The 12,646-nt window shown below is 36.1% G+C and overlaps 1 protein-coding gene across 1 annotated transcript in view; it reads left to right on the top strand.

Moving 5' to 3' along the window:
- Fam117b (family with sequence similarity 117 member B) overlaps nucleotides 1-12,646 on the top strand; it is a 62,434-nt gene that overhangs the window by 23,404 nt on the left and 26,384 nt on the right. Inside the window, exons 2-4 of the mRNA XM_070019334.1 lie at nucleotides 6,742-6,893; nucleotides 10,870-10,962; nucleotides 11,891-12,004. Of these exons, the coding sequence (XP_069875435.1) occupies nucleotides 6,742-6,893; nucleotides 10,870-10,962; nucleotides 11,891-12,004 (359 nt within the window). The remainder of the gene's footprint in view (nucleotides 1-6,741; nucleotides 6,894-10,869; nucleotides 10,963-11,890; nucleotides 12,005-12,646) is intronic.

Raw genomic sequence — 12,646 nt, 5'->3', positions numbered from 1 at the left:
GTCCAACTGTTATTGAACAGTTACCTTATGGATTTTGGCCTTTGAAGTAGCTAGCATGACAAATATGAGCCACCAGCACCAGGCTTGCTTTACCAGTTCTTGAAGTTTGAAAGTTTTGTCTTTTTCTTAGATTCTAAATCTAGAGTAGTTGTGATCTTGAGACAGATGTTCAAAGGACCAAATAATTTAGTGACTTAATATATTATACCCTACATAATTCAGTGTATCAACAGAATATAATTTTATAGTTAGAGTACAAAGATAGTCTTAAAGTATGCTGGGTGTTAATGGCTCTAGGCTATAATCCTTATTACTTGGGAGGCTGAGATCTGAGGCTGAGGATGGTTCAAAGACAGCCTGGGCAGGAAAGTCTAAGACTCTTAAACTGCTATAAGTGGAGGGGCTCTAGCCTTGATCAAAAAAGCTTAGGAACAGTGCTCAGACCCTGAGTTCAAGCACCAGGTGCGCACGCACACACACACAGTTAATGCTACATAATGTTTTAGTTTGGGTTCTACCAAAAGAGATCCTGAGACAAAAATGTTTGGTTTTAAATAGTTCACTAAAATGATGGTCCTAGGAAGGATGTTTGAAGTACTATAGTTTGGAGACCAATTGGACCTCAGCTTCATTGAGCACATTCTGATAAATCATACAGGATATAATTCATATAGAATTGTCCTATGGAAGGTGAATATATATACACACACATACATATATATATGTATGTGTATGTATGTATACCTGTCTCTATCTAATCTATCAATCATCTGCTTTTTTTTTTTTTACATTTTTATTGTAAAAATACTATACAGAGGGGTTACAGTTAAATGTCATCTGCTTTTTCTTATGCCTTATTGTTAAAGTTTTTGTGTTAACCCCTGGATCCTTTTTACTTGTCTTGCTGTCAAGTTGAGTGTGCTGCTTTAGTGAGAGAGAGTTGTCAGGCAGCACAGGCAGAGACACAGATGCTGAGACTTATCTAGAGAACTGTTTAGAGAAACTTAAGGTGCTTTCCATGATGTCTATGAAAGGATATGGAGGGAGTATTCATAGATTTGTTTGTACAGAATGAAAAGTATTGTATAGCCTCAAAGTAGGTGAATTTTCCTTTTTAAAAAAATCAGAATTCTTATATATTAGTAGATTAAGTAGTTGCATTAACCTCAAATTAGTTTACATTAGCTAGATGGGGGGGGAGCTCATTTTTACATTTCCACATGTTTACAATATATTCCAATCAAGCTCACCTCCCTCTGCCACTTATATTAATCTTGTCCCTCTCTAGTTTATTGTTCTATTTTAGAGTATTTTAACACTACCCACTGCAACAAATCTCAGAAATTTTAGTGTCAACACAACAGAGATTTATCATGGCCAATGTAGATTGGGTAGAGCTCTCTTTCAATCATTTACTTAGAAATCCCACTATCAGATTACTTTCTTTCTAGCTATATGGACAGGGAAAATCATGAAAAGGTATAATGATTTTTATGCCCATGGCCAAAACCAGTTGCATGGCCACAACCTGATTGGAGAGGTGTCTTTGAAAATTGTTACAAGTCCATCCATTTTCCTGCAAATGATATGATTTTATTTTTCTTTATGGTTCTGTAATATTCCATAATGTATACACGTACACATGCCATATTTTGATTCATTTGTCTATTGTTGAGGAGTTTGATTGGTTCCACCATTTGGCTATTTTGAACAGTATTGAAATGAACATAGATAAGCTGGTGTCTTCCTGATAGATTGATTTACTCTTCTTTGGATATATGCTCAGTAGTGATATGATAGTGTCATTAGGAAGGTGTATTTTTAGGTTTTTGAAGAACCTTCATAACTGATTTCCATCGTGGTTGTACTAGTTTACATTCTCACCTGCAGGATATGAGGGTTTCCTCCTCCAACAGCATCACCAGCATTTGTTGTTTTGTCAATAGTTTGTTTTCTTACTGAGATGAGGTGGAATCTTAGTGTGGTTTTGTATTTCCTTTATAACTAAAGATGTTGAACATTTTTTTCATGTATTCATTAGCCATTTGTGTTCTTTTGAGAAGTTTGTTTAGTTCACTTGTACATTTTTTAATTGGATTGTTTAATTTTTTGAGCTTTTTGTATATTCTGTATTTTAATCTTTGAATAGCTTGTGAAGATTTTCTCTCTTTGTGTCATCTTTTGGCTTGTTTATTATTTTTTCTTTTTTTTTTCTTTTGTCAGTCATGGGGCTTGAACTCTGGGCCTGGGCGCTGTCCCTCAGCTCTGCTTGCTTCTGGCTTTTTGGGGGGTGATTAATTGGACATAAGAGTTTCACAGACTTTCCTGCCCAAGTTAGCTTCGAACCATGATCCTCAGATCTCAGACTCTGGAGTAGCTAGGATTACAGGCCTGAGCTAACTGGGCTCTTGGCTGGAGTCCTTTTCAGAAAATATTTGTTATAACTATAATTTTTATATGGTTTTCCTTACATTTCCTTGTAGAGATTTAAAGTTTCAGGTTTTTTAATTAACTAATCCATTTGGAATTGACTTTTGTACAGGGTGAGAAATACAGGTTCCTGCAAGTCTCTTCTCCTGTGTATGGTTTTAGGTCTTTGGTTTTTTAAGAAAAGAAAAGAAGGAGAGAGAGAGAGAAAGAGAGAAGGAGAGAGAGAAAGATGGCTTTGTGAGTTTTGTTCTTGGGTCTTCTATTGTGTTATGTTTGATCTTTAGAGCTATTTTTTGTGCTAGCATCAAGCTGTTTTTGTTACTATGGCTCTGTAGTGAAATTTGATGTGTACTAGTATGATACTTCCCAGCAATTGTTTTTGCAAGTCTAGTCTTTTATTGTTCCATATGAATTTTTGGATTGATTTTTTTTTTTGTGAATAATAACATGGGGCTATGGATATTACATTGAATCTGTAAATTGCTTTTGGTAGTATGGCTGTTTTCACTTTCATTCTATAGTGGCTGTTTTTCTACATGATTAAAATTTTCATAGATTCTAATTTGTTCCCTAATCCATTATAAAAGTTTTAAAATAAACTTTCATGATAGGGAGTTTAAATAAAAGGGCTGTGTACTTAACATTTCCAAATGCATAATACTGAGGAACCAGTTCATGTTTGTCTATTATATGTGCAATCTTCCCCAAGCTCAGGTGGATAAATGAGTCTGGATAAGCTGGCGGAAGAGTGCCTCATATGTTATAGGCGCTCTGTGTGTGTGTGTGTGTGTGTGTGTGTGTGTGTGTGTGTGTGTGTGTGTGTGTGTGTGTGTGTGTGTGTGTGTGTGTGTGTGTGTGTGTGTGTGTGTGTGTGTGTGTGTGTGTGTATTTGTATTTGATGTGACTATGCAATCAAATATTACTTTATTATGAAATTTTATTCTCCAGTATAAAAAAAGTTTATGTGTTTAAGGGAGTATAAAACTTTCAAATTGTTTTAAAGCTTTGATTTCTATAATACTTTTTTGTTTTTGGTCATGAGGCTTGAACTTAGGACCTAGGTGCTGTCCTTGAGCTTTTTCGCTCAAGGCTAGCACTCTACCACTTTGAGCCACAGCTCTACTTTTGGTTTTTGAGTGGTTAATTGGAGATAAGAGTTTGACAGGTTCTTTGTTGCCTTTGCTAGTTTTGAACCATGATCTTCAGATCTCAGCCTCCTGAGTAGCTAGGATTACTGGCATAAGCCACTGGCACCCGGTTAATAGGTACTTTTTAATAGGAAATTATATGTATGTATATAGTCCTGAGATTTGAATTTAGGACCTTGTGCTTGCTAGGCAGGGGCTCTCTTGCTGAGTTTTTATGACTTTCATTTTATTGTATTGGTTTATTGGGAGGACACTTGGACAGCAGACTGCCTGTTTTAGTTAGGCATCCCATTGTAGCTAAAATGACAGGCATGTATCATCATGCCCAGCTTCTTGAGTTGTGTCCTATATTGTCTGGGCTGTCTTGGAACTGTGATCCTTCTGGTCTCAGCCTCCCTTATAGTGTTAGTGTCCAGGTATTGCTTGAGAAGAAGGGTTAAGGGATCTGGGTGTATGACCAGCTGAGCTTAAACTGCTTTCAAACTGAACTCCAGAACCCAAGGAATTGACTGAAAATTTTAATGCTGCATCTTGTTTTCTTAACCTGTCTGGAGGCTTGATTTTTAAAAAACAAGCCAAGCAAGTTTGAACTATTGTTTTAAATTGCTTTGAATTAATAAAAAGTATCTGAATTTATTACAAACATATGCCCTTGCATCTCAAGTTCACCTCATTTCTGAAAAATGATCTTTCTTGGTTGTCCAAGAAAATTACCTTTTTCAATGCCCATTTAAAGAGATATCATCTATATGTCAAATACTGTCCCCAGAGAGAGACACATGAATATAGTGAAAGAACCTCAAGAAACCTAAATCCAAATCTTTGTATTGCCAGAACTAGTTATTCAGCAACAGCAAATAACTTCCCCATGTGTCAGTTTACTTTTTCTTTTAAACCTTTTACAAATGAGGATAAGATGTATTTCATAGGACGTGCTGGTGCTAAATACCACAAATTTGAAGAGTCATAAATGATTAGGGCCAAATTCCAAAGTTCTTTTGATATTCAGTGATTGCTACATATTTACATATGGAATTGATTCTCTTTACTTCTGATTTTCCTCTTACACTAGTAATTCCTGTTGAAGTCTTCAAGTGTGGTGGTTTGATTTGTTTTTTTTTTTTTTAATTTTTGTTTTAATAATTTCCTTTATATCTCAGGACTTGCTCTCTGCTTTGCTTTTGTCTAGCTTACTTGAACTGCTGCTTGAGTGGTGGCAGTTCTGAATGCACAAGTCCCAAATTCATTTAGTACCACTACAGTCAAAGACATTTTAGAAGATGAAAAAGTAGCTGAATTCCTGTGACTGTTGGGCAGTAGATGAATGTTGTAATTGCTATTATTAGGTAGCAACTTGAAGCTGAGTATTAGTTTATGTTCATCTATACACTTAGTGTTCATATATACACTTAATTTGTCTGTCCTGTACTATAGTCCTCACCTCTATTCTCATATTGTTATTTAGTATTTTATTTGTGTTTAAAACTCTAAAGTAGTTACCATTCTAACACCTAGATTATTTTAAATTCACTATTACTGCTTTCTTTACTTGTCAGTGCTCCTTTAACTATACCTTACTTTCCTTAGTTTTCTTTTCCTTTTTTCTGTGCAATAACTTTTCCCCTGAGGGTATGTATGGGTGGTAAATCTTTTTGTCTGGTTATCAGTGTTTTATCTTTACTCTTGAATTACTGTATAGCTAGGTAATTTAGATTAATAGTTATTTCCTTATTATTTGACATTATCCCAGTACCTTCTTCCTGTTACTATTGATGAGATTTTTGGCCCTTAGTCTTTGCCTGAAGTTTCTCTCCTATGTTTCTGGATCCTCTGAAGATTGATATTTTCAACAGTTCTGGAAAATATTCCTTATCTCTTTGAATATTGCTGTTCTTCTCCTTGAAATCATATTGGACATATGTTGCAATAAATACTCTCCTTTCCATGTTTCTTAATTTCTGTTTTACATGTTTCATGTCTTTGTGCCACTTTTTTGAATAATTTCTTCTTTTTTACCAGCGTGTTTTCTATTTCTCCTGTAAGCTGTGTTGAATTGTCTATTTTACCCATCCACTGAGGTTTTTTTGTTTTGTTTTGTTTTGTTTTGGGGGGTCCAGTCGTTGGGCCTGAACTCTGGGCCTGGCGCTGTCCCTCAGCTCTTCAGCTGAAGGCTAGCGCTCTACCACCACCACTTCTGGCTTTTTTTCTTTTTGCTTATATGGTGCTGAGGAATCAAACTCAGGGCGTCAGGCATGCAAGGCAAGTGCTCTACCACTGAGCCACCTTCCCAGCCCTCCATTGAGTTTTTATCTTAGCATAGTTATAGTGTTTAACATTAGTTTAATAGATTTCAGAATTCTTTTTCAAAAATTCTAGGTAGATTCCCCTACCTGTCCCAAATACACACTTCAGGACTTTATATTGTCTTCTTACAGTTTTATAATTTGTACAGCTGTAGGTAGAGTAAGTGCTATGGTAAAGAATAAATATTCTGAGCCAGGTGATGGTGGCTCATACCTGTAATCCTACCTACTCAGGAGGCTGAGATCTGAGGATCTCAGTTCAAAGCCAACACAGGCAGGAAAGTCTGTGAGACCCTTATCTCCAGTTGACTATCAGGAAACCAGAAGTAGTGCTGTGGCTCAAGTGGTAGAGAACTAGGCCTTGAACTGAAGAGCACAGAGTTCAAACTCCACGACCGACCAAAAGAAAAAATAAATGTCTGGCCAAAGTCGTTAAAGATTGGGTATTAATTCTTCATTGGTAGTCGTATGATGTGATAAAAGCTATGCTTTAGGTACATTTACAGCAGCGGAGCGATTCTTAGAATATAACTAATGTTTAAGCTTATAACAATTTTCAGGAAGCAGATGAAATGACTGAATATCCCTATGGAATAGCTTTTAAGATCCTGTTATAGTGGATACCACTATATATATATATATATAAAATCTTATATAATATTATTGTATTATATATAATATATACATATATAATATATATTATATATATATAAGCAGATCTTAGCCTCCCGAGCAGTTAGGATTCCAAGTATGAGCCAACAGCTCCTTGTAGGTTAGAGAACTTCTGTAAATATTTTTAAAACTTTCTGACTCTTCTTTGGAAGCATTTAAAAAAAATTTGGTTTTTCTTTTTCATCTAGGTGACAAAACACGACCACCTTCCTCAAGCCCTTCCAGTATTATTCGTCGTACTTCTTCCTTGGATACACTTGCAGCTCCGTACCTTGCTGGGCACTGGCCTCGTGACAGTCATGGGCAAGCTGCACCTTGCATGAGGGACAAAGCTACACAGGTAGGTTTCTTAAGACTATTCTTTTTTTTTTTTTTGTCGGTTGTGGGGCTTGAACTCTGGGCCTGGGCGCTGTCCCTCAGCTCTTCAGCACAAGACTCTTGCTCTACCACTTGAGCCACAGTACCACTTCTGGTTTTCTGAGTGGTTTATTGGAGATAAGAGTCTCACAGACTTGCCTGCCTGGTCTGGCTTTGAACTGTGATCCTTAGATCTCAGCCTCCTGAGTAGCTAGGATTACAGGCATGACCCACCAGCACCCGGCTCATGACTCTTATTCTTAATGTTTTACTCTGAAGCCATTTCTCCTTCGTATTCTACTCTGTGTTCAAAATCTTGGAATACGGGACTGGGAGGGTAGCTCAGTGGTAGAGAGCTTGCCTTGCATGCCTGAGGCCCTGGGTTTGATTCCTCAGCACCACAAAAAAGGAAAAAGCCAGAAGTGGTAGTATGGCTCAAGTGGTAGAGCGCTAACCTTGAGCTGAAGAGCTGAGGGACAGCGCTCAGGCCCAGAGTTCAGGCCCCATGACTGACCCAAAGAAAACAAAAACAAACAAACAAAAAAAACAACAAAATCTTGAAACACTAATGTATATTAGGATTTTCTGAGAAGGTTGCTCCTGTAGTGGATTCTCTGTAGTGGGTTTTGGTCAGGCTTTAATTCTCAAGATAATTCTGATTTGTGCATATTGTTTGTAGACATACTTCTTTTTAAAAACTTACTCTTTATAAGCTAGTTTAGAGCATCACAATTTGGAGAGAGAGTGTTACTGCAGTTTGAAGTCAGAGCCTTGTATTTGCCAGGTGGGTACTCTACCACTTAAACTGTATCTCCAGGCCTTTTTGCTTTTGCTAATTTTTAAATAGAGTCTTACTTTTTGCCTGGATCAGCCAAGACCATGATCCAATGCTCTTATTTACCCTTTTCACATAGCTAGGACAACATGCACATCATCATGTGCCCAACTTTTTATTGCTTAAAATGAGGCCTAGGCTGGCCTTGAACTGCCTCCCAATCTCTGCTTTCCAAGCACCTTAGGATTATAGGCATGAGTCACTATACCTAGCTTATCACACTATTTTTTTTTAAATCTAGAATTTGGACTTAAACATTTGAAACAGTAAGGATTCATTACCATATAAGTTTACACTTTCATGCCAAAAATCTTCATTTATTGGGAGACTATATAATACTGCTGATAGATTTTATAAATGTAAGTATCTCAGTGAAAGAACTCTGGAATTGAAGTTGATGTTTATATATTTTTTTTTTATTTTTTTTATTGTAAAGATACTATACAGAGGGTTACAGTTACATGAGTGAGGTAATGAGTACACTTCCTCTTGAACATTGTTACCCCCTCTATTGTTGTTTTTATATTTATGAAATTTTTAATCAAAAGGATTTTAAGCCAGACATCTGTAATCCCAGCTACTCAGGAGGCAGAAATTTGAATTATCACAGTTTAAAGCCAGCCTGGACGGAATAGTCAGTGAGGTTTCCATCTCCTTAAGTGTAAAGGAGTAAGCCGGGTGCTGGTGGCTCACGCCTGTAATCCTAGCTACTCAGGAGGCTGAGACCTGAGCATCGAGGTTCACTGGGGCAGGAAAGTCTGTGAGACTCTTACCTCCAATAAACCACTAGAAAACCAGAAGTGGCGCTGTGGCTCAAGTGGTAGAGTGCTCGCCTTGAACTGAAGAGCTGAGGGACAGCACCCAGGCCCAGAGTTCAAGCCCATGCCCACCAAAAAAAAAGAAAAAAAAAGAGTTAAGGAGAAACAGTATATTTTAGAACTATTTATTGTTTTGATTGAGGTATACATTTCTGCAATACAGAATTAAAGAGGTACAGAAGGTTCTGATAAAGAATCTTCTTTGAGATAGCTACTGATGGTCCCACTTTATTTTTCCAAAGATAATTTATTTACATTTTTTTCTAGCAGTCAGTTGCTAAATACACTATACTAAGCCTTGAGGTTTTTCATATAACAGTATATCTGGAAGTTATTCTATATCCATACAGTTGTAAATTTTCTTACTTATTTTTTAAAGCTGTGTAGTATTCTGTTATAAAAGTATACTATAATTTATGCCAAGCCTGAATCCAATTTATGTACATTATCCAGTGAGCAGTGCTGGACAAAATAATACAAATATGTCATTTTGCATAAAAAGACTATGTTTTGTCCATCTGCAAGAAAAATTATCAAGAAGGATAGCAATGTCAAACAGTAACTTTGACACTAGTTGCCAAATCTCCCTCTATAAAGGCTGTACACTCACACAGCAATGTAGGAGAGTTTAATTATTATTATTATTATATTATATTATATTATATTATATATATATTATATATATATTATATATATATATTATATATATATATTATATATATATTATATATATTATATATATTATATATATTATATTATATTATTATATTATATTATATTATTATATTATTATATTATTATAAAAGAATTTATATTATCAGTCTTGTTAATGTTTAACTTGTTTTACTCTTCTTTTTTTTGGGGGGGGGGTCTGGTCGTGGGGCCTGAACTCTGGGCCTGGGCGCTGTCCCTCAGCTCTTCAGCTCAAGGCTAGCGCTCTACCACTTGAGCCATAGTGCCACTTCCGGCTTTTTTCTTTTTGCTTATGTGGTGCTGGGGAATCGAACCCAGGGCCTCAGGCATGCAAGGCAAGTGCTCTACCACTGAGCCACCTTCCTCCCAGCCCCAAAACTTGTTTTACTCTTGTTATTGATGAGGGTGAACATACTTATTATGTGCTAAAAATTCATTTATTTTTGTTTCTGTTATACTATTCCATTCTGGGTTTGGTGTAGCTACTAAAGACATTTTGAGGCTGTTTAGATATTCTTTTTTTTTTTTTTTTTTTTTTTGTCTGTCATGGGGCTTGAACTCTGGGCCTGGGCGCTGTCCCTCAGCTCTTCAGCTCAAGGTGAGCGCTCTACCACTTGAGCTACAGCGCCACTTCCAGTTTTCTGGTGGTTTATTGGAGATAGGAGTCTCATGGTCTTTCCTGCCCAGGCTGGCTTTGAACCGCGATCCTCAGATCTCAGCCTCCTGAGTAGCTAGGATTACAGGCGTGAGCCACCAGCGCCCGGCTGTTTAGATATTCTTAAAGCAACAGTAGACGGGTGTAGAGATTAAGATTATGAGCTCTGGAGTCAGTTTCTTTCTTGGCTTTCATAATTCCTAGGCTTGAGACAACTGGCAATTTTATTTAACCTCTCCACTCTCATTGTTTTCTTCTTGGTAAAACTTGTAGAACTTAATGTGTTGTGTTAGATAATAACTCAGATGGAAGTGGCTCTATGCCTCAGAGCTAACCTTCAGTGAAAGAGCTCAGGTACAGTGCCCTGGCTTTGAATTCACCCAGAAAGAAAAAAACACTAAAAACTAAGAAAACACAGAACAGAATAAGAACATTGAACAACTAATGTTCTTGTTACTCTCAAACATCTCTGTAGTTTATTTTTGTCGGTAAATGCTATATAGATTTGTGAAAATAATTTTTATTAGTAATAGAAATGAAAGAAATATACTAATATATTAATTATATTTAACTGGTTTTAGGAGAAATTTGAGTAATTTGTGATATTTTAAATCTGTGTTGGTATCTAGTTTTTCTGTAATGGAAATGTCTTTTATAGGGAAAATATGTAGCATTCATTGTTACTGAGTTTTGTTGTTGTTGTTGGTCATGGGGCTTGAACTCAGGGCCTGGTCTCTGTCCCTGAGCTCTTTTGCTCAAGGCTAGAGGTCTACTGCTTTAAGCTACAGAGCCACTTCAGTCTTCTGGTGGTTAATTGGAGATAAGAATCTGGCTGGGCTGGCCACGATCCTCAGATTTTAGCCTCTTGAGTAGCTAGGATTACAGGCCTTAGACACCAGTGCCTGGCTGTGTTTAAATATTTTCTGTTAATATACCTTCCCTCTTTTTTCCATTATAGACAGAGAGTGCATGGGCTGAAGAATACTTGGAAAAGAAGAAAGGCTCTCACAAGCGCTCAGCATCCTGGGGCAGTACGGATCAACTTAAAGAGGTCAGGAAAAATGTTGCTTGGAAGTAGAAATTTGACCTTTTATTTAGTTAGTTATTAGCTCATTAAAGTTGTGGTTCTCAACAATTTGCATTTTCTTTTTTAGACTTGAGAAACCTAGAGAAAAAGTTACTTTTTTGATTTGATAGAAGTTACTTTGTTGATTTTGAATAAGGCAATGTACTTGATTATGTAGGTTTTTCAGAAAAAAAGGATAGTCTATACCTATCAATACAATGTAAATATTGTATTTTTTAAACTATAGTGGTAAAATAAACTCACTTTTTTTTGCATATGATAGTGTTACTGAAATTTGGTAACAGTTTAGCCAGGTTGGTTATGGCTTTATGCCAGTATTACCATTTTCTGTGCCTGTAGTGATATTCACATTTTACACATGCAGATATAAAATTTAGTCAAGGTAAAATAATGGGATGGTCATTAGGATTGTATTTGTTATTTAAAGATTATAGATGTGAATGTATATCATGGCTTGACTTTAAGATACTTAGTTTTTAAAGTTGTTGAAAGTTCTATGTTCAATAAAGAAATGTAAGTTGAAATAAAAAGTGACTTATCATAAAGGCAGTAAGAGAATAATTACTGTTATTTTTTAATTCTTCCTGAGAGCTGTAATTTATTCTAAGTGCTTTTAAAACTTCATTTGTTTAGTACTTAGGGATCTTGAAGACAAAGAACAATGTTGGGATGTAGTTTTGTTTCTCTTTAAAAGGAAGGTATTTGTTCACTTGTAGGTATAAACATTATGTACAATGAATTGGATTTTGTGATACAGTTTAAAATTTATTAAGGCTGGTTTTTATTCTTACTAAGCAAGTATATATTATATATATATATATATATATATATATATTTTTTTTTTTTTTTTAGTGGAAAACACTCCAGTGTACTTGTTTTTTCCTTTTTTTAGATTGCAAAATTACGCCAGCAGTTGCAGAGAAGTAAGCACAGCAGTCGTCATCATCGAGATAAAGAAAGACAGTCTCCATTCCATGGCAACCATTCAGCTATTAACCAGTGTCAGGTAGGTGTTGAGTTACTACAAAAATACAGAAAAATAATTTGATTTTTTTTTTTAGCCAGTTGATTAATAGGTAATTGTTTATAACTAAAACATCCAAAAGTACATTTAAACTCTATCCCCAATAAACCAGCAAAAAGCCAGGAGGAGAAATACGGTTCAAGTGGTAGCATACCAGTCTTGAGCAAAAAACTAAAGAAGCACTTGAGGTCATTAGTTCAAGCTGTAATACTAGCATAAAACAAAACAAAATAAAAACTGAATCACAGCCTTCCTAAAACATACATAGTTGGCAAAATAATATTTTCTTTTAGTGACCTTAAGTAGGACTTCCAGGAGACATATCTAATCATATATTTTTGTTTGTATTATGTGTGTGTGCTTATCCTGGGGCTTGAACTCAGGGCCTGGGTGCTGTCCCTGAGCCTACCACTTGAGCCACAGATCTACTTCCAGCTTTTTGATGGTTAATTGGAGATAAGAATCTCACAGACTTTCTTGCCCTGAACTAGCATCATTGAACCATGATCCTGTGATCTTAGCCTCTTGAGTAGCTAGGATTACAGGTGTGAGCCTCTAAGGCCCAACTAATCATATGTTCTAAACCATATTTTTTGGGGGGTCCGGTTGTGGGGCCTGAACTCT

This window comes from Dipodomys merriami, unplaced genomic scaffold (genome assembly GCF_024711535.1).
Source record: "Dipodomys merriami isolate MVZ:Mamm:240054 unplaced genomic scaffold, mDipMer1.0.p SCAF_1, whole genome shotgun sequence".
Lineage (NCBI taxonomy): Eukaryota > Metazoa > Chordata > Mammalia > Rodentia > Heteromyidae > Dipodomys > Dipodomys merriami.
This window is presented reverse-complemented; position numbering and strand designations above follow the sequence as displayed.